The sequence below is a fragment of the Alternaria metachromatica genome (assembly GCF_023757995.1).
Source record: "Alternaria metachromatica strain BMP 0045 chromosome Unknown scaffold_21, whole genome shotgun sequence".
In the NCBI taxonomy this organism is placed as follows: Eukaryota; Fungi; Ascomycota; class Dothideomycetes; order Pleosporales; family Pleosporaceae; genus Alternaria; species Alternaria metachromatica.
This window is the reverse complement of record NW_026055512.1, coordinates 276,290-302,633: the sequence shown is the minus strand read 5'-3', so window position 1 is coordinate 302,633 and position 26,344 is coordinate 276,290. Positions and strand designations below refer to the sequence as shown.

The window sequence follows — 26,344 nt, the reverse complement described above, 5'->3', positions numbered from 1 at the left end:
AAGATTATGATTCAGATAGGATATCTAAACAATGCCTTACAACAACTTCACATACCCAATGCAACAGGTGAGATGTACGGTAAAGCCAGCAGGGCAACTGAAGATGCGCGTACAATCCGATACGAAGTTTGGCGCTATCGTGGCCTTTTCATTTACTCAAAATATGAAGTAACAGACGATCAACTTTGACTCTTGCACAAGTTATGAAGATGGGGTGTTCAGCGCTGGCATTATGGGGCGGCTGAGTCACTAGCGTTGAACAACTCTTGGCGCACAAAGCATTTTGCGTTGCGCTACCACCCCAATTCTCTTTCGACAACCCACACGACCGGAGCTCAACAACCCTTTAGGAATACCACATTCGACTTCCTACGAGCAACGATGGCCCCCAAGAAGAACAAGAGAACCGCCGACTCCATCAACTCGCGCCTGGCGCTTGTGATGAAGTCCGGTAAGGTCACCCTCGGCTACAAGTCTACCCTCAAGAGCCTGCGCACCGGAAAGGCCAAGCTCGTCATCATTGCCGGAAACACCCCTCCTCTGAGGAAGTCTGAGCTCGAGTGTAAGTATCTCTTTTCTGGGCCCCATGCGAAATCGCTAATTCGTGATAGACTACGCCATGTTGTCCAAGACCTCCGTCCACCACTTCTCCGGCAACAACGTACGTACCGCACCCCGTCCGCTCTCATTGCCTAACGACAAGATACCCTGAGCGCTACGAGACTCGTTACGCTCCAGTTCCTAGCTGTGGTAGAACATACACAAGAACGCGACGATAACGAGCTCCTGCGCGATGGGTATACTTCGAGGGCTGGCTCTGAGAAGAGGTCTGAACATGGCTTCGGAGAGCAATCAGCTAATACCAGTCTAGATTGAGTTGGGCACTGCTTGCGGTAAGCTCTTCCGCTGCTCCGTCATGTCCATCCTCGATGCCGGTATGTATCTCCCTTTCTGGTTGCACTATGATATCCGCTAACAGATTGACAGGTGACTCCGACATCCTGTCCCAGAACACCGAGAACTAGAGTGTTATGACAAATGGAAGGGGCGCAGTTAGACATGATACCTAGGCATGGCGAAAGCTATGTCCTCGATGATATCCAATGAATGCAAGATTTCATGAGCCATCCTGACGGTCCACATTTGCACCTGTGACGTGACTCATTCATGCATACTTGCACGTCCTTTTGTTACACTAGTGCTTATAGACCAAACTTTCGCAAGATTGTTATGCGCCAGTCCCGGGTGCGCAGCTCTGAGTATACCACTTCTTGAGGGTATACGACGAGGCCTGCATTGATGGTATACGAAAGATCACAGCGTGTTCTCACTGGACAGACTTCCAGTGCTCATCCTAGATTACGTAGACGAGCATCTTAATGCAATGCACCCGAAAGCACGCAAGAGGTCTTAGCTCCTTGACCTACTGCTAGACTATACTTTGGATGCTTTTGGGTTTCGTGTTGGGCATAACTTGTGGCAAAGAGTTGCAGGGCCTTCAGCTTAAATGTGAGCTTAACTTGATTTTATTGCTTCTAGATTCTGACTAGCACAGCTTCTTTGCTATAATAGCGTTGTGCTAATCTGTTGTGGACACTATCTTTATAATCTCCTCCTACTCCTTCGCCTTATTGTCCTCCTCTTCTTTAATGTAGCACCCGCGTTAGAAGGTTTAAAGCTTGTTAGCTTCCTTGTAGAAGCTGTAGGTGGCTTAAGCGCATATAAATAGGCGCTCCTTAGCGATAAACTAGCAGTCTAGCTTTGTAGCCTATAAGATTATATTGTCGCTAAGGTATATAACACAGTTAGGGCAGGTAGAGCCCTAGAAGGTTAGCTTAGAACAAGGGAAGAGAGCGTCTGCTTACGATTAGATAGGAGGCGTTGACTGTAATAGGTTGTAGCTTCTAGAGCTAGGATGCGAGTAGATTTGTAAAGCTGAGCATAGTTGTTTAGCGTGTTTAAGATAGATAAATTTAAGTGAGGATGCTGGCAATTAAGTCTTTTTAAGTATAGATTAATGCTAGGTGGCTGGAGACGAAGTTTACCGAGATGTGTCCTTATCTAATAGGCTTCCATGCACGTGATCTTAATGGACTATGGAAAGAGCGAGCTTCAGGCGACTTGCTGAAACATGCTTCTTTGTATCGGCTATGCGAGGTCGCTCGGTATTTCTGATTTGTAATGCACACAGACAGACGCCATGAGAGTGCACGGAATGTTAAGTTGTGTGGATGTAAAGATACAACCACGAGTTATAATATAGGATGCTATCATAAAGCACGAGTGCCTTAATCACTTCGCTGCGCGCACCCCAGAATTGCACTTTCGCTGTCTTGGGAAGCGGCGTGGCGGGTGCTTTGAAATCGGATGGGGCGCTAGCTTACTCAGGTCGTAGCGTTCGTGTGGGCAAATATTCGCTTAGCAATCCGGCGACGACTTCCCTCGACGCCTCTGACACTCACCTCCTACTAACACCATAAATACAGGGTAAGGTACGTACGGCTGTCGCATTTCTCTCCGCTGGAAGACGTCTTACTGACAGCTGCACCAGTTTGCGCTCGCCCTCATTCTCCGCGCCTCCTGGACACCCGCTCATTGATTTCAAAGCAGGAACAACCGTCACAATGGCTCGCCGTCCCGCCCGTTGCTACCGCTACTGCAAGAACAAGCCCGTACGTCACGATGGAGATATCGCGAGAGGAGGATAACAGGCTGACTGGGCCGTAGTACCCCAAGAGCAGGTTCAACCGTGGTGTTCCCGATGCCAAGATCCGCATCTTCGACCTTGGTCGCAAGAAGGCCAATGTAGACGACTTCCCTCTCTGCATCCACTTGGTCTCCAACGAGTACGAGCAGCTGTCCTCTGAGGCGCTCGAGGCCGCCCGTATTTGCGCCAACAAATACTTCGTCAAGAACGGTGGAAAGGAATCCTTCCATCTCCGTGTCCGCGTCCACCCCTACCACGTCGTCCGTATCAACAAGATGTTGTCGTGCGCTGGTGCCGATAGATTGCAGACGGGTATGCGTGGCGCTTTCGGCAAGCCCAACGGTCTTGTCGCTCGTGTCAACATTGGCCAGATTCTCATGTCCGTCCGGACAAGGGACTCTAACCGCGCCGTCGCCCTTGAGGCTCTCAGGCGTTGCCAGTACAAGGTATGTTTGGAAATGACGTCAGAGATGATGTGTGCTAATTAGTTGTTAGTTCCCCGGTCGCCAGAAGATCATTGTCTCCAAGAACTGGGGTTTCACTCCTCTCAAGCGCCAGGAGTACATTGACCTCCGCCAAGAGGGCAAGGTCAAGATCGACGGTGCCTACGTCCAGTTCCTCCGCAACAAGGGCAACCTCGCCAACAACATCCGTCGCTTCCCTGAGGCTTTCGAGTCCTCTGCTTAGGTTTTGGATTGAGGGATGAGTTGTGTGCATGACATCATGGGTCCAATGGGAATTCGGTTACGGCGTGATTTGCTTTCTTCATCAGTCAGGATGAAGGCTGGAGGGTGAACATCTGCGGCGTGTAACTGTAGAGAACGACCAGACACAGCCGGACAATGACAAATGATACAACAACGCTGTGCCCCCATGATTGTGTTTGTGTATCGTAGTTCTCTAACTGCTGATTGCATACATGACTCCCTGGACGAGATGTTCCTGATGAGCGGTTTATGGTGGTTGTAGTCCGAGAGCTCACGATACAGCATGATGTTTGTTTGTTGCTCGAATGATTGCTATTGATCTCTACTAGTAATGGTCCGATGCTAAAAGTGGTATAAGTTCCCAACCCAGCAACTCCGATCAAGAACGCCTGCCTATTCCCATATAACCAAAGGCAAATGCAATATGAACGTGTAGTTCAAACACCAACACCAGCGCCTCGGCCTTCAGCCTGCGCACGAGAAAACTGCTGCAAAAGCTGTAGTACACCACCGCGATTGTTGCCCGGTGCTTCCTCCTCGTCATCGTCATCTTGTGCAAGCCGACTCGTTCGCCACGAATCACCCAGCGTACTCTCCTCCTCAATACGTGTATTCGACGGGCCAGGTGCATCCGGCACAGCTTGCAACGGTGTTCGATACCTATTGTTCGGTGCCTGGCGTGGCGAGCCGCGGAGTATAGACGCAGAAGAAGGCTGGTGGTGAGGATCCAGAAGAACAGAGTTCATGGGTTCGTCCCTAGCACCCGTTCTATGTCTCGGCGTCCTCTGCTGGAGATTCTGGCGGCCAGTCGGGCCTCTGCTCGTTCCTCTGGCACCCATTTCAACGGGCTGAGCAGTCTGCGACATGGAACCGAAGGTATTGGGGAACTGTGGCGGAGGGTGGAACTGGCTTCTGCCTTGGAGACGACCGTTGTAGCCACGTCCCGGGTTCTGGTATGTGTCCAGGAAGCCGTAGTAGGATGCCATCATCTTGTTGTCCTTGGCCATGAAGTAGTCTTCCCGGAGGTCAGGATCTTCTCTCGGGGCAGCAGCTCCGTTTGCCGGAATGTTGTTGGCGTTGCGAGTGGTCTTTGTAGAGGGGAACATGGAGTACGAGCATGTCACGCCTAGGCCATCGACTACGATCGAGAACTCGCGGAAGAAGTCGACAATACGCTCGCTGCAGGCTGGTAACCTGAACATGAGCAGGAAAGGTGTGATGATCATGCTGAGTATCTCTTCGGCGAAGATGACAATCTTGGGCTGGTACAGTTGAGCGAACTCGGCGCGAACTTCGTCGGTGTGTAGCCTATCACGCCACGACTCGGGCTCATAGCGCGTGTGGTAGATGACATGTTGGAGGTAATAAGATGGATCTGCGACCTGGTCGTCTTGAGGGCTGCTTCCACGTGCGACACGGTAAATTGTACTAAGAATACCGATCCAGAAGATAGCTGTTTTGCCCGGTGTGATTTCGAAGTTGAGGAAGAGCTCCGAATCCATAAGAGTGAACACCACAAGGACGAATGCGAAGGCGCCGGCAATGAATGCGACAAATGATGAGACTTGTTCGGTCTTGTCTTTGGGGAACTGGGCAAGGTAGAGGTTTGCGTACGGATAGGCCATGTTACGGCGGCGGGCGAAGTAGTGAGGCAGCTCGTTGAACTCACGGAACTTCCACTGAGCGAAAGTAGTGAAGTCGCGGTTACTGAGTTGGCCTGGGTCCTTGTGGTATTCGGTGAAGTATTTGAACATGTACGAAGCAAGCACGAATACTACAGCGAAGGGTGCGCAGAGGATACTGATGATGCCAGTCCAGAAGAAGCGAGTTTTCAGCCTCTTTACGAGCTCTCGGCGGTTTCGTTCCTTCAGGAAGTCAGGGTTGAACTGGCCGTTCGGTCCACTGAAGACAAAGTCCATGATGGCGAGATTGACGTGCCATCTGGTCGTTTCCGAGAAGATGTATCGGTTGCCAAGGAAGGGAAGCGGAACGGTGACATCCAATATCTCCTTGTTGAAGAGGGCGATCAGGTAGTTGTCGCGACGCATCAGACGACCGGCGATGTCGATAGCATCTAGTCGCTGCCTGCTCTTCGAATCGAGTAACTTGCGCGTCTGCGGAGACAGGTTCGAGGCGGTGGTCAAGTTCAAGTCCCGCAAAGCCATGATGCGCGTCACCACCTGCTGCCACTGTATGGTTTGTATGTCGCGGTCCGGGATATCGAGCAAGTAGTGGTAGAAGTCGTGCGTGGCTCGGAGCCGGGGTATATCGGTAAAGAGGTTGTAGAACGTGTAGAGCCAATAGATGATGAAGACCCAGAGGCCGAATATCCAAATTCCATGGATCCTAAATCATGTCAGCTGGGAAGTGATGTTGTCATACGCATGTACTGACTTGGCTGCACACTTTGGCACCAAGACCTGCTCCAGCTTGTTGCTCTTTGGCAACTTGGAGTAGTCGATGCAGAAGCCAAGGAACGTCATGAAGCCGACTACGAAAGCGCTCCGAGCGAGTGTCAAGACCCGGGCAAGAAGGATGGAGTATATGCCGCAGCCAACAAAGTAATCGTAGACCTCGGTCATGTAGTTGTCCAGGTCCATCTGATTCACCCACAGCCACAAGGCCTTCTCCTTGCGGTCGGCGGCGAAATGCCCAGGTCTACTGGTATGTCCCCACGGCCGCGAAGGTGCGCCGTTTCCATCCTCGTCGTGCAGTCGCTGCTGGTTCCGTGTAGCATCCCACTGCGCCCGTGTTTGTCGCGTGGCCGGGCCAGGCACAGGCATAGGGAGGCCTTCGTTGCGCTGAGTCCCACTCGGCCCAGGCTCGTGTCCTCCTTCAAGAAGTAAGGACTGTGGTACGTCGTCATCGTCGTCCAAGGGCGCAGTGCGGGATGGAGCGGGTTGTCTCCAAGCCGGCATGCGACTCGCTGTATTGATGCCGGGTGGTGCGTTGCGTTTGGCCTCCGGGGAGACAGTGCGGCTCTCGGTCGTCATCTGACTTGAGGATGCCTCTTCGAGCAGATGTGCGAGGTCTTGCTCCTCAAAGCGAGCCTCAAAGTTCTCCTCGTCTATGTCCATCTCGTGTCGCTCGTCGGTCGAGGTGGAGCTGCGGCGGTCGCGGGCAGTAAGAGGTTCGCGTTCGTATGTTTCGTCCGATGCAGAGGGAAGAAGCTTAGACAGTAGGTTAGAGGCCATCATGGTCGGACAGTGGTGGTGCGCTCAGGCAACGGCGGGGCGCGTGGCCGTGCTGCGCTGGGTTGAGGGCGTTTGGAGGCTGGAAGAGTGGTCAGAGGACCGAAGGCGTGATCCCAAAAGTCAAGACGAGCCTCCATGAGCACTGACGTAAACCTAGTCAGTGGCCATTCCAGCGTGATAGAAGGTAGGATGAGTGATGAGTCGCGGCTATCGCTGAAGCACATGGCATGCATGCAGGTGACGCGACCGATATCGATAAGGCTCGGCTGCACTTGCCGCTCGTCTGCCCGACACGACACCTTTCGGGGCCCAAGTCACAACACCCATCCAGTCATGTCGGTGAGCTACTTCCAGGAGCGAGCAACTCCCGCTTCTCAGAATGGCACTTCTCCGTCCTCTCCATCCGTAGCCCCTGCATCGCGAGGCACAAATGCCCTTTCGAGTAGGATCACCAGCGTGCTCTCGGCATCATACGCCGACTTGGAAATCCGCGATGCCCTGGAGACTCTGGATGCGCGTGGCGTGCAGAACACCGCCGAAACACGACGACAGTTGCGTTTGGATGTGCAGAAGGATGTCATCGAGTGCAATGGCGAGATTATCAAGGACTTTGGCCAGGTTGCGGAAGTATGATGGAACACCAAGTATCAAGAACATCGGACTAATCTTCACTAGCAACTGAAACGTATCGGAACTGCTATCAGTAGCCTGAATACGTACTGCGCGGATATGCGCGGTCATATTGAAGCTGCCAACAGAGAAACTGGACCCGTCCTGGAGGAAGCCACAAGCCTCATAACCCAGAGGAAGCAGGTCGAATCTAAGCAGCAAATTCTGAACGCCTTCAGCACCCACTTCCTGATATCGGAAGAAGACGCCACTATCCTGACCTCTACTGCTGAGCCTGTCAATGAGGAGTTTTTCCAGGTCTTGACCCGCGTAAAGAAGATACATCACGATTGTCAAGTCCTGCTCGGGACTGAGGACCAGCGGTTAGGCCTGGAAGTGCTAGAGCAGAGCTCCAAGCAACTCAATTCAGCCTTCCAAAAACTGTATCGGTGGATCCAACGCGAGTTCAAGACACTGGATTTAGAAAACCCACAAATCAGTGCTTCTGTGCGCCGGTCTCTACGCGTGCTGGCTGAACGTCCGACTTTGTTCCAAAGCTGCCTGGACTCGTTTGCCGAGGCACGAGAAGCCATTTTATCTGATTCATTCCACGCTGCGTTGACCGGATCGACATCAGAAGAGCACATAGCCACCAAACCGATTGAGTTTCATGCCCACGACCCACTCCGCTATGTTGGAGATATGCTTGCATGGGCACACTCCACGACAGTATCGGAGAGAGAGGCGCTCGAGAACCTTTTCATCTCAGACGGCGATGAGATCAAACGTTCTATCCAAGCAGGTCTCGAAAGTGAGCCGTGGCTGAGAGGCGATGAGGATGCAGAAGTCTTCGACGGACGGAAAGCCCTAAATCAGCTCGTTAGCCGCGATCTCACGGGTGTGGCGCGTCTGTTGAGGCAGCGGACCGAACAGGTTGTCCAGAGTCACGACGATGCAACCCTTGCTTACAAGATCGCAAACTTGATTGGTTTCTATAAAGGAACCTTTGCCAAGCTACTTGGAGCAGATTCCGATGTCTTGGATGTGTTTGATACACTAGAGGCTTCTGCGATGCGACAGTTCCGTGCTAATATGAGAGATTACGTCGCCAATGTCCAGAGCGACCTCGCTGTCGCGCCAGCCGATCTGTCCGCCCCCGAATTCCTGGAGGATGCACTCCAAATGCTTCGGGTACTTGCGAAGAGCTACGATACTTCATTTGCTGCAACGGATGACAACGGGCAAGGGTTCCAGACTGTGCTTGCGGAATCTCTGGATCCATTCTTGAATGGCTGCGAGAACGTGCAAAAAGGAATGAAACTGCCTGACAGCGCCATCTTCGCCATCAACTGCCTCTTTGCGGCTAAAGAGGTCCTCTCTCAGTATACCTTCGCTAGCGAGCGGGTCAGCGACATCGACGATACAATCGATGAGCATATTGCGAAGTTGACAGACTACCAACACCAGTACTTGGTTCATGAATCTGGTCTCATCAACCTCATCAAAGCGCTCGAAGGGATTACCGACTCGCCAGAAAGTCTCAAGACCATTCCTGATTTGGATGCGTTCAAGCCGGACGCACTCGTGGCAGCCAGTCAGCAACTCGACGAGTTCTTGCCGTCTGCTATCATTGATGCATCGGAAAACATCAAGCGGCTGCGCAACAGAAAGATGATACAGGACATCACGGAAGAAGCAGCCGGCAAGTTCTGTGAGGACTTTGAGGTTGTGGAGGCCAAGATGATGGCTGCTGATGATCTGACATACGACGAAGAAAAGGAAGATGAGGACCAGGAACCCGGTTTAAGGGATATGTTTCCCCGTACCAGTGGTGAGATACGGGTGTTGCTCAGCTAAAGGGCCTGATGTGGCGAGTATGTACAAGCCGGTAGATGTTGTCATCAAAAACCACCTCATTTACGCATCATATCCATCAGTCGTGACTCGTGATGCGTAGACTCAAAGTCCTAACCTCTTAAGCATCCTATTTGCTACCATACGTTGGTGTGACCACTCTTTACTGCGGCTTCTTCTTCTCCCACTCTTCTGGCGTATGGCATTTAGGGGTCCATGCATGTATCGCGGCAATCTCATCCTTCAATGTCGAGTTAACTAGCCGATGTCGTGCTAGAGTAGTCTTCTTGGCGAACTGTGGTGATACGATGATAGCCTCGTACATTTGCCCGCATCCACCTAGTATGCGACATTAACACATGGTCGTGACTCCAGTTCCGAACCTAGAACCTTCCTAGCACAAAACCGCGCTCGTAGCGCGATCGACCTTCACTTCGGGACAATCTATGAATAAGAAGAGAAAAGATATTACGTACCGCTCAGGTCTTCAATCTCGACATAAGTTGCGCCCAAACCCTCCTTCAACTTCTTCTCCAGTCCCTCCATAGTAACGCCAGAAGTAGCCTGCACGTTCGCCGCTTCCTCATCCGTCCTTGCACTCATTTTGGTTCTGGTGTCTGGTGCGATGGCAAGATTGTCAAGAGTTTTGTAGAGTTTGTGTCGCGGATCCATAAGGCGATGATGTGATATTGACCTTTGGTGTTCCTATCTTCGGATCTGATAAGATGCGGTTGCCGAATGGGGAAAGACCGGGACTTTGGGAGGGGAGGGGCTATGACGCATCACTGCAGGGGTGGGCAGGCGCGTTGGATCGGCATTGCTGCACGCGTGGGTTTTGCTCTGCATTGTGAACCCAAGAGCTGCATGTTCATATCGACGGCACGACGATTCGCTATGACTACTTCGGCGCCTTTCTCGAGGGCGGTGGTGAGGGCGATGCAGAAGCTGTAAGTTCCCTGGGAATGCGTCGGACTATGCTCGATGCACCGCGCTATGTGTTTTCAGGTATTGACAAACGTGAAGGTATCCGAAGGAGCTTGCCGACAACTCCTGGGATAACACCGGGCTGCTGCTTGAGGCGCCGTTCGATCCGTCGCGTCGCCAGTCCAACACCGCCCTCCTTACCATCGACCTTACCAAAGCCGTCGCGGACGAAGCTATTGCGCTCAACTCCTCAATCGTCATCGCATACCACCCCATCATATTCCGAGGCTTGAAGTCGTTGACTCTCGCCGACACGCAGCAACAATCGTTACTACGCCTTGCTAGCCATGGCATCAGTGTGTACTGCCCACATACCGCGCTCGACGCAGCTCCGGGAGGACTTGGAGATTGGCTTGCGGACATCGTAACAGGCACGAAGACAATTTACAATGGCTCAGAAGAATATGCAGAATCGGAGCCTGCAAGTAATACAAAGGAAGACGACGAGGACCCCTTCGTCGAAAAGAAGAAGCGCCCAACTTTCATGCTGCAACACCACCCTAGCCAGCCCCTACTGCACTTCGGCAAGCACCCTACGCCCGCCAAAATCCCGCTCACAGCCCCTCATAAACGCGAAACTATCAAACCTCAATCGCCAGCACTAGCATCACACCCCGGAGCTGGCATGGGCCGCATCGTGAAGTTCGATCACCCACAACCGCTCCCAACACTCCTCGATCGCATAGGCAAGGGACTCAACAACCCTAAAGGCTTCCCAATCGCGATACCCCAGGAGAAGGCAATCGCAGACATAGAGATACGTAGCGTAGGCATCTGCGCAGGCTCAGGATCAGGTCTACTGAACGGTCTAGACGTGGATCTACTGTTCACAGGCGAGATGGACCATCATTCGGCCCTTGCAGCAATTGAGAACGGGAGAGCTGTCATCAGTTTGTTCCATAGCAATTCTGAGCGCGGTTTCCTAGCAGAAGTTTTGCTTTGGCAATTGGAAGAGGCGGTGCAAGAAGAGTGGGGTAAGATTAGGGAGGAGGAGAAGGACAACGAGGCGCTGCAGAAGGCATTGGCAGATGATGACTTCGAGATTGCAGTCAGTGAGATTGATCGCGATCCTTATGGCATCGTGGTATTGAAGGGCGATGCCGAGGCGGCGTAGCAACAGCACGTAGAAGGTGGATGAATCGAAGATCACAATGATGAGACACTACACGAGGTTTGGTGGGGTTACAGAAGTTTACCCCACATCATCACCCGCACAACGCCGACACAATCGATCGCAACTCGTCTGCACGTCGCGTTTCTCAAAGGTTAGTTTGGTGTATATATTTGATAAAAGCTCCAGATTCTCAACTCACAACCGGAGCGCCTTCAGCGCTATCCGCTCAACATAATCCTCTGTGGCGCAATTGGCTAGCGCGTCTGACTGTTACATCTGTGGCTATCAGGAGGTTGGAAGTTCGAGCCTTCCCGGAGGAGGATTAGTTTTTTTGCGATGTAGCCACCACAGCACAGCTCTTTGTGTACTGCTGTGGCATTTTGACTCTTTTTGCAGGTCTTGGTTGTCTGACTAAGAAACATGAACGATCACCGGCATAAGAGAGTGTAGCTCGACTGCACTGCGGTACGACATGTACCCATTTAATGTCCATTATACTTTCAACTATCATCTACGACAAGGTAGTAAACCTCCTCTCAACGAACCATGCAGACTTGATTGCACGAAACCAAACGATGTTAACACCGCGCATCCACACGTACAATAACACACTGCTTCGACATGGTATCATACAAGCCAAATTCGCTCACCGTCCTCAAGCATATCTCTTCCAACCTAGCCTTCACCACAACCGTGCCTCCTTGATCCAACTGCTGCTTCACGCCAACCTCTGGATTCCCGCCTGGCGAGCGCATCTCAGGACCCAACGACGGCATAACTCTGCTTAAGAGCCCTCTGACCCCCTGCCTCTGCACAGCGTTCTCCACACCTCTCCCTTCCCCCCTCGGACTTCTCAAGACCGGATTCGCATTCAAATTCTCACTCAACAGACGCTCCAACTCCACAATCACAACTTGTGGTCTCCAAAACTCTGTGCGGTTCATCTGGCCCTCCAATCGCACGACTTTCGGTTCGTCTTCGGAGGAGAAACCAACGACCTCGACAGGTTTGGTGTCGGCTGTGTCAAAGCTGAACTCTGATTTCTCTTCGACGGCGGGTAGGGGGATGTCGGAGGGGAGCATGGCGATGGTTGTTTGGGCGATGCCGTATGTGACACGTTCTTCGATGATGGGGATGATGTGTGTTTCGATTACGGATTGGATGTGGTGTGTGCGGGTTGTGCTTAGTTGATTGAGGATGGTGGTGCCGCGTGAAGAGGTTGGGGTGTTGTACTCTGAGTAGGGTGGTGGAGAGGCTTGTTTCTCGTTTCGTGACATTGTTGTGGTGTTGACTAAACTTGAGAGATGTGGTTGTTCAATGTTTTGGTATGTCTGGATTAAAGGTATGGATGTGTCGGCATGGGGATTGCGGGTGTTGCTGCAGGAAGTCGTGTCCTATGGTCGGATATTTGCTCTCGTTACCGAACTTCTACGACTACCTAGGTACCTACTTTGCTGCAGTGGCGATAACTGGAACGGTCTTCACGGATATCGAACGGATCACGGCAGGCGCATACCGGAGTAGTTACAGTTTCTAGATGCCTGTGACTCCGTGCTCATATGGCGCAGCTTTGACTAGTCCCAAATCGCATACACATCAGTCTCGTGATCGTACGAGCCATGGGAATAAGGGCGCAATGATGTATTGCCTGGCGTGGGTAAGCGAATCGTAAACGTGTAGATGCTCAATCACGAGGTGTCCGGGCCGAGAACCTTGGCATTGGGTTTCGACTCTTGAGGGTGGTAAGATGTGTAGGAACTTCAAAAAGTGAGTATGTACAAGGTGGAGGCTATGCGACGCGGCGGACAGACAGCTTGCGCAAATTCTGGCGGCCTGGAGATCGCCTTACCGGCCCTTCTCTTTGAGGGGTTTAAAACATAGTTGAACGGCGGCTGCGCACTTCGTAAAGCTGCCTATTCTGCTCACCGCGCGAGAACCATACTCTTGCGAGATAAACGTTTCTTCAGGCCCAAGGCACATGGGGTGGCTGTGAGGCGCAAGGCACACTCCAGGCTGCGTCGCACTACTCCGTACTCAGACTAGTGGTGTGGACCGTGCACAACATGCAGTAATCTCCACCAACACCAGCACAAAGATGCTCACCGAGAAGGTCACTCGTTGCCGGAAATGCGGATAAACGAAACATCTTAGAAGATGTCGTGATGCATATAAGAGTAACCATGGTCGCCGTTAGCTCAGCCTCATACTGCGCATTATCTCTTGAAGCGCCCCAACTTTGGTTGATACCTCCTTGAGCACATTACCACTCTTTATATATAATCGCCCATAAACCCACGCATTTCCTAATAAATACAACTTGAACGTCTTCAAGTAACACGGCACACCGGACCCAGACGCCTACATCAATCTCGAGATTGCAATTTGTACTTTGAACTCCTCCTATACCTCAACCGTCAACATGTGGTACCACGTCGCCGAGCCCAATTCCTACCTCGTCATCACGGGTGTAGGAATTGAGAAGGTCTTGATTAAGAAGAAGGCCTTCGTATACCCTCTACAGAAGGTCTCCAAGATCTCCATCACACCTTTTGACTTCTCCATGGCCCTCCAGGCTATGACTATTGAGAAGCTTAAGTTTGCCCTACCAGCCGTATTCACCATCGGTCCCGCGGATAGCCCCGAGGCACTTGAGAAATACGCCGTACTACTCACTGGCGAGAGCGACGGAAGCCCTACCCAAACGGCGGCCAAGGGAGTTGTCTCGGTTGCTGAGGGTCGCAACCATGTTCAAGAGATTGTTAAGGGTATTATTGAGGGCGAGACACGAAGCATTGTCTCTACCATGACTATGGAAGAGCTGTTCCGTGAGCGAAAGATTTTCAAGGACAAAGGTATGTTGGAATAGGAGTTCAGGCGAAAAATACACTAACATTCGATAGTTATCCAGCAAGTTCAATCCGAGCTTGACCAGTTTGGTCTTTGCATTTACAATGCCAACGTGAAGGAGCTACAAGACACTCCGGGCTCGGAGTACTTCGCCTTTCTGTCTCGCAAGGCACACGAGGGCGCACTAAACCAAGCTAAGGTCGATGTTGCTCACGCTCGTATGCAAGGTGAGGTTGGAGAAGCAGAGAAGCAAGGAAAGACCAAGCAGGAAGTCGCCAAGATCCACGCCCAAACCGCCGTCCTCGAGACCGAGCGTAAAGCCGAGAAGGCTACAGCAGACGCTAAGTTCACCGACAAGGAGATTGAGATCGGTCGTGACCTCAACGTAGCTCGCATCAACGCTAAGCGCGAGGCTGAACGACGCGATGCTGAGCTCCAGATGGAGGTTGAGAAGAAGAGGGCACTCATGGAGCTTGAACGTCTCCGTGCTACCAAAGTCGTGCAGGCGAAGATTGAGAAGGAGAGTGCGCAGCAGCAGGCCGACGCAGAGCTGTACACCCAGGAGAAATCCGCCGATGGACACAAGTACAGCCAGCAGGCTGAGGCCGAAGCTGATGCTTTCCGTAGCCTTCGTGCTGCTGAAGCTGACTTCGAGGCTACCAAGCGTCGCGCTGAAGCCGAGTACTTCGCCCAGGAACGCGCAGCTCAAGCCCACCTCATCACCCAGCAGCGCGAAGCCGAGGGTCTCTCTGCGATGGCCAAGGCATACGGCGACATGGCCGCTGTTCTCGGTGGTCCTCAGGGTCTCATGCAGTACCTCATGATCACCAACGGAACCTACGAGAAGCTTGCGAATGCGAACGGCGCGGCCATCAAGGGCCTTCAGCCGAAGATCAACGTCTGGAACACGGGTAGTCAGGGAGGCGAGGGTATGGCGGACCCGTCAGCACCTATTCGCAACCTCTTCCAGAGCCTGCCTCCTCTGCTCAGCACTATCCATGACCAGACTGGTATGGCACCACCTAGCTGGCTGGCGCAGATGCCCCAGCAGAATGGCGACATGAACAAGATGCACTTGAGGAACGGCAGCGATGTGTCACCATAGAAGGAGGACGATGGAATCGTGGATCGTTTCTTTTGTTGTCACCTAGATCGTTGTTTGCTATACCCCATGGCTAGGAGTTTGCGATACGTTACTGTACTGTTAATTGTCTCCTTCGTTTGGCGCTACCTTGGTTTGATCACATAGACTTAGAATAATACAACAAAGATAAACCTCATCGAAGATCGGAGCGAATGTGATGAAGTGATCGATGGCTGGCGACGTCAATATTCTTTCTTTCGGAGGGCCATACCAGTACGCGTGCCTGTATTCGGCTCCGTAACTGGTGGATTCGGTTGACTGCGCAATAGCTAGGATTGGTTGTGCGGGAGATATTCGCAGGACATTCCTTTTGAACTCTTCCCCCAACTCATGTTTATTCGGCAGGATCCAACATGGGCATGTTGGGAACGATGAGACATCCGGTAGTTGCCCCTCTCATAGTTCATGGCGCTGATGTGAGGTGAAGTATAGATGGAACATGATACTGTTGTCCGTCCGACGCGAGAACTTTGGATGGCTCAGTGTAGATGAAGGGTCATGAAGGTCTAGTGAGGTGGACCCAGATGAATCTTGAACGCTGATCCCCTAGGCAAATGAGTAATCTGACCGTCAGCCGATACAGCTGCAAAAGGAACTTTCCTTATCAATGAAAGCTTCCCCAGGTTCGAGACAGCGGAACCGGACCCGAAGGCGAGCCGGATGACCTCAGACGACCGCAAACGTATGGAGCGACGGAAGCGTTTTCATGAATAGATAGCTACCCGCAAGAAGATCGTAAGATCTAGCTGAGTCTTCGATATTGCGTCCGCGGTCCGTCGCTTTAGGCGTGCCTGAGTTGCCGTGGAAATATTGAAAATGACGACAATACACCTCAGCCCATTATCAGCCGTCGAACCTTCCCCGTGCGCCGTCTCCACACACACCCCGCCCCCTCAACGTGAAACCTACCACGGCTCATGTTTTTCAACGCGTGTCGTCAGTATCGTGTTATGGTGTCGCGAGGCCGCGAATGAACCACCCGTAGTCGAAAGGCTGGAACAGGCACGGAGGGTTTCTTTGGTTGGGCTGAGTGGTGAGGGGAATAAACATGGCGCGACCCGACGATCACAGTTAGGCAGGCTCACTCAGCACAACTGCAAGCGAGGCCGCTTTCTATATACGCGTTCAGTATAGTAAAACCTGCGTCTTACTATACATACTCACCGGCACACGCATGAGCATCCGCACCCAATCCAATCCTATACAATGGCCAAAGGGCTTATCACAAATAGCCAGAAGCAACTCAGCCGCTGCACTAGATGAATCACCAACGCGCGCTTGTCATGCTTCTCAGGGTGCCCCTCTGCATGCCAAACCGCGTCTTTACCGCATCCGGTCCAACAATTACGCAGTCGACACGTCTTTTGACACGTCTCACGCGTTCGCGGTAGCACATGATCTACCTCGCACGCGTCGCACCAGACAACCGGGCACGGCTGGCTAGACTTGGCGCGCGACGTGCGACACAATTCCATCACGCCTCTCCACACAATAAGCCCAAGTGGATACTACGGCTTATGCTCGCGGGCTGTGAATGGCCGGACAGTGACGGCAGCGAGGAAAACGTTAGGCCTCGGCGTAATGCCTGGGCTAATCGACGCGTGCGGCCGCGAAACTTCAACTTCGGGGTTGGTGATGTGGGCTGGTGCATCCACTTGCTGCATGTTTTATTTTTTTCTCGCCGGAACATCGTAAGCAAGGTCGTCTTCGCCGGTCAGGCTTCATTTACACAGAGCATGTGCAGGACTTATTGGCTTCTTGTTCTATGTCGGGTATTGAAACAATTGTTGCATTTCGTCAAAGAGCACCAGCAGGGGGACCCATCGCGTCGTGGCTTAGGGCTAGGTGCCTACCATGGATCATGGGCAATCGGCACAGACCAGACATGATGACGCCTGTGCTCATGTTACGGAACTACTTACGGCACGGCGGTGCGGAGATCAGTGCACGAGGAGGGGCTTATGTGGAACGCTCAGTCTCTTCTTCACACTCTTTGCATCTGGTCATTTGGATCATCCATTTCATTCATTACTAGCTCATCTGCTCGACGCATCTCATCCCTTCAGAAAGGACCAGCTGATCTCTCAAAGTGCACAGGCTCTCGTTCGAACGGTCGTCCTAGCCAGTATCACCCGTCCAGCCGATCCAGCCCTCCGGACAAAATCCATATCGAAGCCGATGCCGCCGAAAGACAAGAGATTAGGTATCAGTCGTTCACGCTTCGATACAGTCGTTGAGATTCGTGAAGACTCCATACCAAGGGACGCCGATATCCCACACACACTTCGTAACGCTCATCATGTCCGTCGTGATAGAAGAGGAAGACATGAACACAAGGAAACAAGAAGCCGCACCGTTTGGTGGGCTTGAAAAGAGGGGACGTTGTAGACAAGCAAAAGCGCCGGAACACACGAAAGAGCTGGGAAGACTGGGGTAGTTGTCTAGACACCCTTCTGATGGGAAGGTGTGTCAGACCGAACTACACTTGGCCCCGCCCTCCCACACTCGAATTACTGAAGTTGTTCGAAGACACATGTAGCCACATGCCATGTCCAAGAACTAAAGGCCCAGAACATAGACAAGAAGCCAAGGTCTGCCGACCCCGCCGGAGGTATACCATCGACGGCGAAAGGCTGTCGGTGAAGAAGATGGAAGTTGGTATAGACAAACAAAGGAAATGCTTTTCATGGAAGCAGGAGTAAGTAAGCCCGTGGGCCAAATGGCAAGTATATGCAATGACGGCGTTTGAGGCCGTCCGTCGTAACGCCGATGATGCAGTCATGCTCAAGTGCAATGATGAAGCGGAAGACAAGATCGTCGAGCTCTAAGATCGGTACAGGTATGCTGAGTCGCTAGGTGTTCCGGCAAAACGCTCCTCGAACGAAGCTGGAGGCTCGAAGCTATGAGACACATTCGCTCGAGGGAAAGTATTGCTCGATCGACCAACGAATGGCGAACCCAGGCGGACAGTGCCTTTGTTCTGGGCTTCCATTGGCACGGCAGGGGATGTTGGTGCCGGGCTAGGCATAGCAGAACCGCTTTGTGCGAAAGGGTTCAACCCTAACGGGTCGTTGATCAAAGGCAGTCGTCGGGCGCCTTCCATCATATCACCCAAGCTGAAGCCACGGCTCCTTACGCGACGATGACTCGATTCAGCTGGGGCTCCGAAGATCTCGTTGACGAAGCTGTCTCCACGGTTTCGCGCCCTATCTTCGAAGCTGTTGTGGGATGGGAGCGCCCGGCGCTTGAAGACTCTTGACTTGGGTCGCGGCGCATGCAGTTGGAAAGGTGAGCCCAGACGTGGGGTGTGACCAGCAGACGACGGCGCATGCCATGTTCGGGCATTGCTCTGGTTCGTGTTGCTGTTGCTTGACTCGTTCCTGGCACGGAACGGTGAGCCTAGCAGGTTGCCTAGACCGAGACCGATATGAAGCGATTGTGACTTCTGGTGAGCAGAAGAACGCGCGCTCGACCATGTTCGCGGTGCCGGTCGTGGTGTGATATCGTTGGCAAGCTGCGACAGTGGGTTGCCCAACTGCATCGACGCAGCAGTGCTTGTAGCCAGCGACAAGTTCATGTCCCTTGTGGAAAAGGAAGTAGAGCCTTGCGAGAATGGCGAAGACAGCGGCTGCTGCTGTTGTTGTTGACGCGGTTGTGGCTCGGGCTCAGGTGGAGGAGACGATTGCAGCGGCGAGGGCGACCGACGAAGCATACGCTGATAGTGTGCAGAGAGCGATGGCTTCTGTTTAGCCAAGTCTCGTAAGCGCTTCCGACATTGCTTCTCACTGGGGTAGCGCATGGTGGACCTGGTTGGCCTAGCTACAGGTGTGTTGCTACCGCTCCTGATCGGCCTCATGGTACCCGGTGTACCGGCAAGGAAACCGTGTTGTGGAGTCGCGTTGAGGGCACCAGCGCGAGATGACTTTGGGCCCTTCCATGTCTTGCGAGCCATCCTCGCTACACGATGGCAGACTCCATTCGGCGGTGTAGTGCTCGGGAGGGCTTTGAAGGGTGTCACCGTAGGGTCTTGAAGGTACTTCATGTAAGTCATCCACAAGTGGTGGTCCATGTCCTCGCTGAAGGTGGCTCGCAACTTCAGCTTTGTAGCAGAGCGAGACTGTTGGGTACCCATCGAAGGTGAGCTTGGTCGTTGGGCCTTGTTTGTGGGTGGGTAGAACGCGAAAGGGTCTGATGATTCATCTTCAGGGCTCGTGCAGCTGCCGCCTCTGGACATGAAGGAGCCAATGCTATCGCAGGACGAGACGGATGAGTCTGAGAAGCCTGACGATGAGGTGGGTCTGCTAGATGTTTCACTCTGGCTGACATGTGGGACGTCGGACCAGTCCTGAGTTCCCTCGTAGTGGCTGATTGTTCGCACTTGGGCAGCGGGAGTCTTGGGTGGGGAAAGCATACGAGGGAAGCTGAACCCTGGAGACAAGAACGCGTCGTTTTGAGGTAGTGAGTAGGGTGGTAGCAGGTTGGAGGTTTCCGACATGACTTCGGGAGCCTCAATTGTGGGGATGGGTCGCTGGTCCATGACGGCGTCCATGTCGTCGTTGTTCACGACGAGGGTGGCACGGCGGCGACGCACCTTGAGCACCTGTCGAGGCGGCGGCGGCGGTTGCATCTGCTCGGGTTGCGGCTCTGGCTCGGGAGTCTGTGGAGCCGGGCCGTCACGGTAATGGAACATGAAGTTCCTGGGTAGGGTAGTAGATAGGTTGGGGCGTTCGGCGTCCATGTTGCTAACGTTCCGATGTCGTGTTTCAGGATACGATTGTCTTTGACCACAACAACAGGTCGACTTCAAAGACACTGCAAGGAGGAACGGCAGTTAAAACACGACAAGCGATCAATGCATCCGGTCTGAGGGTGTTCCGGTTGCTGTCGATGTGGCTTGATTATGCAGGGCGGTGGTGATAGGTCTCGGGACCCAGCAGGCAGGTGTTTGGTACTCTGCGAACGCGACTGTGCGGCTGCAGGTTGGTTACACGTGCAAGCAGGACGGCTGCGCCTTGATAAAGCGGGCGTAATGTCGCAAGATGTCGCGCACTGTCGGAAGTAGTGGCAACGGACGATTTCAGTGTCGCAGAAGCTCTGTCGACACGAAGAATGCGCGAGTGCTCTTATCGGCGACGATGGCGCGTAGCTTCACGTCGCGACAAACAGCTGTCAACGGGCGGATGCGCGATTAGCAATGGTCGAAGACGATGCGCAAAGATCCAAAGATGCGTCGCAGGACGCGTGAATTATCGTGAAGGGTGGCGATGGCGGGTGTTGGCGAGATATGGGAGTCGTGGGTCGCGATGAGAGGAGCGGGAGCGTGGGCGGAAGCGAATTGGGCGCCTTAGTCCGCGTCCAAGGAAAGCGCAAGCGAAAGACAATATTCGTAAAAGACGTAAGGAAACGGTCGTCAGGAAGTCGCGTGGAGCGCACGGGAGTGCGACGAGCGAGAGTCGGCTCGGGATTATCGTGAAAGTCGTGATGGTGAAGGTGATGTGCGGTGAGGTTCGCAAAAGTCGGCTGACGGTTGCTGCCCGGCTAGTGCGAGACAGCGGACGGGCTTAGGCCAAGATCGTCGATAGAACCTCTGCAAACCCACCAAGTGCCCCGAGCCCCATACAAAATCAAACACTCCGCATCCAACACTTTGCGCAATTTGCTCGCATGAGGCCTCATGCGATGCTCTGCGTCTTTTTGCATCGCCTCCCGATTCTGGTGCTCCCACGCAACACGTGAAGCTGTTGCCGCAGACCGTCGATTGCGAAACTGACGCGTCTCGACGCGCTCACTCTCTCGGCCTAACCGCTTTCGATGCATCATGGCCCGTGCAATCATACCTTGATCGTGGCGCTCTCTTTCGACGGCCCCTGCATAGAGACCTTGTTTTTCTGCAAGCACGAACACCTGTCACGACTTTTTCATCCAGTCGCCCGCTGCCAACATGCTGCAAGCTGGCAAGCGGCTTCGCGACATGCATAACGGTCCCTCCCCGTTGTCTTTGCTTTTCCCTCCCCGCTTCTTCCCATCCACTTCTTCTGCCGCGTCGTCGACATGAATGAGTGACGGCGAGCAGATTCCTGCCACCTGTGCACTACGCACACGGCTAAGGGCACACTGGAGACCCCAATTCGCTACGACTCCAACCCTCTTCTCCACAGTGGAGCCATGGCCATTGCTCTACAACACAACAACAGCACGAGTCATTACTACCTCGCTGTACTACGTACTATAGCCAATGCTTCAGCCGTCAGCTCCGTTCGTCTGGCTAGAGCGACTCCAGTGAAACCCTGACTTCCATTCATTCAAATTCATCCCCTGTTGGCATACACATCTGCATAGACGTTAACAAGCGCGACCCTTTTTTGCGCCCCAGCCCGTCCTCCAGGACTCGGAGTGCCGAAACGTTGTGCTTCCCGCGCTTGGCTGCGAAAAGGGTCTGGATCGGCAGCTCATCACACCCACCAATATCTGGCTGTTCCGAAATGCACGTGTTTCGCTCGATTTGGATGTCCAGTCGACCAGCCGTCTTAGGCTTCGAATTTTCATTGGCTGACTTTCGCTGGCTTTAACACTGCCGAGCACCATGAGGGTCTGAAAGTGGATTCGAGCCGCTCAACACAGCACGAGGCCTATAATGCAGCCCGTTCTAGGAATACCAGTGGCTGTACTATGGGCCTTAAACACCTTCAATAGTCGATAGTGCGGGGGCTTCATGTCCTCGTGAACAGCTTCGACGCCCACGCTCGCTTCTAGCAGATCAGGCGATCATCGAACATGTATTAGCTCATCAGGTAATGAGAACATACTTCGCGACGTGCGCACCACATGTTAACTGTAACAGCTGTTATGCTGCTGATGCTGCTGATGCTGCTGATGCTGCTGATGCTGCTGATGCGCATTTCTGGGACATCTGCTGCTTACAAACATGATACGCATTACCCAAGCAACTCACACTGTGGATTGCTTTTGGGGAGATACCAAGATGGATGTCAGGTCATAGCAATACGATTCTCGTGCTGCGAAACAAGACGTGTCGATTGCTACCAACCATCTGAATCGCAAAGTATAGAAGCGTACAAGCAAGACTGCCTTGCAACTTATCGCCCATAAACAAACCAGAGGACATCTTCCTGATATGTCAAAGGAGACGCGATGGAAATGTAGCCTTTCATACCCCGATATCGAGCATGTTGGTGTCGCAGCGATGCTGTTTGTGCCTAGGCAGCATCATGCCTGCGCTCCGCCTCTACAACGTCCTGCAGGGAATACGATAAAGGCGTTGTCAGTAGAGATCTAACTCGACGCCACAAGCATGATGGTGGTGGCTTGGTCGCCTTCTCCGCTTGGCTCTCATCACCCGTGGCATCAGCCTCTGTTACTCAGCCTTGTACGCCAACGCACATAAAGGCAGCGCAGCATCTCTTTTCCGGTCTCACTTCAGGGATCTGACGTCTTGACAGGATGATTCCTTTAGACCATCTCGTCGACAAAACGGTGATACAGATACAGACGGTAGGTATCCCGCATTGTTTGACGTGCATTATGCTAATGACTTCAGACGTCGGTACTTACACCACCTTTTGAAGCGACACTAAATCCATCAGCGACTGTTCAGTCTTCCTGTGTCAATGATGCCCTGAAAGGTCCCAGCTTGCCTTCTGAATCGACCTATCAATATGCACTAGAGTCGTTGCCGACGCTCGTTGGTGATTCCCACGGACTTTTCTTCGTGGATGCTGATATATTGGCCTTTTTACGGCGTGAATTGAACCTCCAGCGGCTGAACAGAATCCACGGCCATCTATGGCTCGCAGGACGACCGACGCGGGCACATCCGCTGCATCGATATCGATCGATGGGATACGAGATCCTGGGTACATAACAGATGGATCTTCATCTTACCGAGGCCCCAGGATCTCCGCGAGAGCTAATGGTGAAGCCACTTCCTTACTGGATATTATCTCACGAGTTTTGGTCGAAACATATCTGCCGCGAATATTGGTTGTGGCAGTCAGCCGCGGGGCTATTGACAAGTTACGCTTGGCTAATAACGACATCCCTGGACTTTCAAGTCGCGCACGATCTTACTCTTCTACCAAAATCCATCACTTGGGGTGAGTGGAAACTCTTCATTAGTAGCTGCTTCGGTGACCATATCGACATCAACACTCTACAACAAGTGAGCATGTCTTGCTGGAATGATAGGCCTAAATACTTACAGGCCGTGCCGCAGGTGAACAAACGATACCAATTTGGCGTACTACGTATCGATCGGCTCAATTTGATTTACCGCCTCAAGTACTTCAGAACCCACTTTCGGCGCGGGTATTTGGACGGATATCACCCCTACAAGCCGTTCTTGGAGAGAAAGTTCGCCTGTGCTTTGATCCCTTTTGGTGTTTTCCTGACAGTAATCCTATCATCAATGCAGGTTGGTATAAGTCTACCTGCTCTAGGAACCAATCAAACGTTTCTGGACGCCTCAAACGGATTCGTCATATTCTCAATGACATGCGTGCTCGTTGTGGTCTCTTCGGTACTCGTTTACCCAGTTCTCTCATTTTTCATACTGATCGCGATTGATTTCGTGTACTCAGCTCGTGGACAACACAGACGAATGCGTCAAGCCAGAAGAGCGGCAGAAGAACATGCGTAATATTCTCTCAATTGTACCAAAACATACAAAAAGTTCCCCTATAGTAGAAATCTAAGCTATCTCATCATCTAGTGTTACATTGTTCCTCCGACCTTCTATCCATCTAGTATATCCCGCGTCTACAAACCAAGACCAGAGTTGAAAGCATCAGCAGCGGCTTGACCTGTAAGGCCTGAAGCAGCAGCCGCAGCATCATCGCAGGTGCTGACAGCCGCGGCGTCTACATCGCACTTGTTGGACATCTGCGAGCAGATGAACTGGGAGATGATGTCGATCTTCTGAGCTGAGCCGTGGTTGAAAGTGGCGAGATCAGTGGGCTCGAAGGCCTCCTCCTGGCGGCCGTCGGAGGGGAGACCAAAGGTGATGGTAGGGTCGCAGCCGCCGAACGAGGCGGCACCCGCACCGGAAGCAGCGTCACCGGCAGCGGCGTTGTTACCAGCAGAGGCGTTGTTACCAGCAGAGGCGTTGTTACCAGCAGAGGCGTTGTTACCAGCAGAGGCGTTGTTACCAGCAGAGGCGTTGTTACCGGAAGCAGCGTTGTTGCCAGCGGCAGCGTTACCAGCAGCGGCGTTGTTGTTGCCCGCATTGGCATTGTTGTTGGCGTTACCGACGTTGGCAGCAGCGTTGTCGGTAGCGTTACCAGCGGCGGCAGTGGCGTTGCCAGCAGCAGCTCCACTGACACCAGCGACCGCAGCGGCGATCTCATCTTCAGTGAGGTCATCGACACGAAGGTTCTGGGTGTTGATGCATCCCGCATCATCGTTCTCGTCGTCGCAAGTGTTGCCGGCACCGGTTGGGTCGCCAATCTCGCCGGGCGCGAAAGTCGAGGCCTCGTTGGCCATCAATGGGTCTCCACCGACAGCGGCAATCTGGCGAGCAAGCTCTTCAGCAATTCCCTTGTTGAGCTCTGCAGCTCCATCGCTGGCAGGGTCCTGGTGCTGCTGGAGCGCAGCGATCTCAGGGTTGACAGCCTGGATGGACTCGCAGGGAACGGAAGCCAGGCCGACAGAGCCTGTGTTGCGTTCCAGAGCACGGTAGATGAGAGCCATGGTCATGCCCTCGACATCACCGGCCTCCTTGGCGTTGGTGAAAGCCTGGTCAGCTACGGCTTGCTGGAGGCAGTCTACAGACGATTAGCTTGATGAACATGTGTATTGGATCCCAAATGACTTACCGGCATCAGCGATGTCTCCAGCACCATCAGCGGCAGCAGCAGCTCCGAGGAGAGCAAAGACACCGTCCTGAATGTCGTCTGGGTTGTTCTGGAACAACAAATCGTTGACGGCAATGATGACGTTGCGGTGAGCGTGTTCCTGGGGAACCTCACGCTTGGTCTTGAGGGTAGCCGGGCGGGCAGCCGCGGCACCGATGAGAGTAAGAGCAATGAGAGAGTTCTTCATGATGAATATCGATATCGTTCCTTTCGGTCGCAATCGTAAAAAATAAACAAGAATAGGGTCTAAGTAGGGTATATAGCGAAAGTGGACCGGCCTATCGATTCTCCAGGAACGATGAAAAGAAGGTAATAGAATGAACGACTCGAAGGACGATGAATGAAAGACTTGCTGAGATGGATGCTGCTGATGCTCTTCCATGCAGCGCAAGGCATTGTGCCTTATATACAGACTAAGTCCTACCAGTCATGCTATGCAGTTCTTCGCTTCAAGCGCTCGCTGCCTGACAGGTGTCAAGCCTCCGTAGCGGGAGCCGCCATACCTGCCCGTGCATCGAGACGAGACTGCATGATGGCTACCCCTGGATAGAAGGTGAAGACCCTTCCGAAGTGGTTGCCGTGCAGTCTCGCGATCGTGGCGATGGCTTGCTAACCTGGTGAGGCGCGGAAGGCCGTTAGGTGGATCCGCGCTAAGAGGTTCGGGAAGCCTGGATGAGACGTTGGCGAATCTTCGGAACGCGGTTTGCTTCATCCACCCCATCAACAACGTCGCTGCCTGGAGATCACGGTATATGTGTGTGAAGCTATCGCGCGTAAGTCACCAGTGTATTTTTGCGTCTCAAGACTTGCTTCAGCGCGACGTCGCGCCCTCGCTTGCCTTCAGAACGCGTGCATCGAGGGAAGGAGCGCGAAGGTACTGAGATGGACGCGGACTAGCTGAATCACGTTTGCACAGGAGTACCACCTGCAGCTGTCATGATAGAACATTTCTCCTGCGGATTCTAGCTTCCACCTTCGCCCCGCGACGACGCTCGAACCGGCACCTCCCATCCGAAGTACGACCAAACGACCATAAGGGCGGACAGGGAAGGATTCTCGGTACACAAGACCCATGACACTTCCGTATACTCCTTCGATGGTACAGAGCACGAGTACGCTGTATGGACAACATTCGGGTTCGGCCTACCCGCTATCCCCAATAATCCAGACGTATAGAATGCCAAGACGCACACCGTGTGTATCAGAACTACGATCCTTCATGAAGAGAGTCGATATTAACCGAGATCGCCCAGCTGAAGCCCGAAATCTATCACGAATGCTATGCGTGCGATGTTCGGGATTTCATGTTTCCGAC

General features: G+C 53.0%; 9 protein-coding genes and 1 non-coding gene across 10 annotated transcripts; 5 read left to right on the top strand and 5 right to left on the bottom strand.

The window, feature by feature from the left end:
• Window positions 1-381: 381 nt before the first annotated feature.
• On the top strand, window positions 382-1,025 carry RPL30 (60S ribosomal protein L30; the record flags this gene model as incomplete). Its single annotated transcript, XM_049334881.1, has 4 exons — window positions 382-562; window positions 612-661; window positions 872-935; window positions 988-1,025. The coding sequence occupies 4 exons, from the start codon at window positions 382-384 to the stop codon at window positions 1,023-1,025; spliced, it is 333 nt and encodes a 110-aa protein (XP_049186032.1).
• A 2,826-nt stretch (window positions 1,026-3,851) lies between these two features.
• On the bottom strand, window positions 3,852-6,611 carry ATG9 (autophagy protein atg9; the record flags this gene model as incomplete). Its single annotated transcript, XM_049334880.1, has 2 exons — window positions 3,852-5,760; window positions 5,809-6,611. The coding sequence occupies 2 exons, from the start codon at window positions 6,609-6,611 to the stop codon at window positions 3,852-3,854; spliced, it is 2,712 nt and encodes a 903-aa protein (XP_049186031.1).
• Window positions 6,612-6,941: 330 nt separating this feature from the next.
• On the top strand, window positions 6,942-9,074 carry COG6 (Golgi transport complex subunit 6; the record flags this gene model as incomplete). The annotated part of the gene is made up of 2 exons (XM_049334879.1): window positions 6,942-7,235; window positions 7,284-9,074. The coding sequence occupies 2 exons, from the start codon at window positions 6,942-6,944 to the stop codon at window positions 9,072-9,074; spliced, it is 2,085 nt and encodes a 694-aa protein (XP_049186030.1).
• A 160-nt stretch (window positions 9,075-9,234) lies between these two features.
• Window positions 9,235-9,743, bottom strand: J4E83_007981 (uncharacterized protein; the record flags this gene model as incomplete). Its single annotated transcript, XM_049334878.1, has 2 exons — window positions 9,235-9,410; window positions 9,548-9,743. The coding sequence occupies 2 exons, from the start codon at window positions 9,741-9,743 to the stop codon at window positions 9,235-9,237; spliced, it is 372 nt and encodes a 123-aa protein (XP_049186029.1).
• Window positions 9,744-9,965: 222 nt separating this feature from the next.
• J4E83_007980 (uncharacterized protein) lies at window positions 9,966-11,169 on the top strand (the record flags this gene model as incomplete). Its single annotated transcript, XM_049334877.1, has 2 exons — window positions 9,966-10,018; window positions 10,095-11,169. 2 exons carry the CDS (start codon window positions 9,966-9,968, stop codon window positions 11,167-11,169), a joined length of 1,128 nt encoding a protein of 375 aa, XP_049186028.1.
• A 235-nt stretch (window positions 11,170-11,404) lies between these two features.
• J4E83_007979 lies at window positions 11,405-11,489 on the top strand. The gene has a single exon. It is a non-coding gene; the product is annotated as a tRNA-Asn (tRNA).
• A 258-nt stretch (window positions 11,490-11,747) lies between these two features.
• On the bottom strand, window positions 11,748-12,446 carry J4E83_007978 (uncharacterized protein; the record flags this gene model as incomplete). Its single annotated transcript, XM_049334876.1, has 1 exon — window positions 11,748-12,446. One exon carries the CDS (start codon window positions 12,444-12,446, stop codon window positions 11,748-11,750), a length of 699 nt encoding a protein of 232 aa, XP_049186027.1.
• A 1,142-nt stretch (window positions 12,447-13,588) lies between these two features.
• J4E83_007977 (uncharacterized protein) lies at window positions 13,589-15,121 on the top strand (the record flags this gene model as incomplete). The annotated part of the gene is made up of 2 exons (XM_049334875.1): window positions 13,589-14,021; window positions 14,070-15,121. The coding sequence occupies 2 exons, from the start codon at window positions 13,589-13,591 to the stop codon at window positions 15,119-15,121; spliced, it is 1,485 nt and encodes a 494-aa protein (XP_049186026.1).
• Window positions 15,122-17,984: 2,863 nt separating this feature from the next.
• Window positions 17,985-19,898, bottom strand: J4E83_007976 (uncharacterized protein; the record flags this gene model as incomplete). Its single annotated transcript, XM_049334874.1, has 1 exon — window positions 17,985-19,898. One exon carries the CDS (start codon window positions 19,896-19,898, stop codon window positions 17,985-17,987), a length of 1,914 nt encoding a protein of 637 aa, XP_049186025.1.
• A 4,037-nt stretch (window positions 19,899-23,935) lies between these two features.
• On the bottom strand, window positions 23,936-25,216 carry J4E83_007975 (uncharacterized protein; the record flags this gene model as incomplete). The annotated part of the gene is made up of 2 exons (XM_049334873.1): window positions 23,936-24,939; window positions 24,991-25,216. 2 exons carry the CDS (start codon window positions 25,214-25,216, stop codon window positions 23,936-23,938), a joined length of 1,230 nt encoding a protein of 409 aa, XP_049186024.1.
• Between the last annotated feature and the right edge of the window lie 1,128 nt (window positions 25,217-26,344).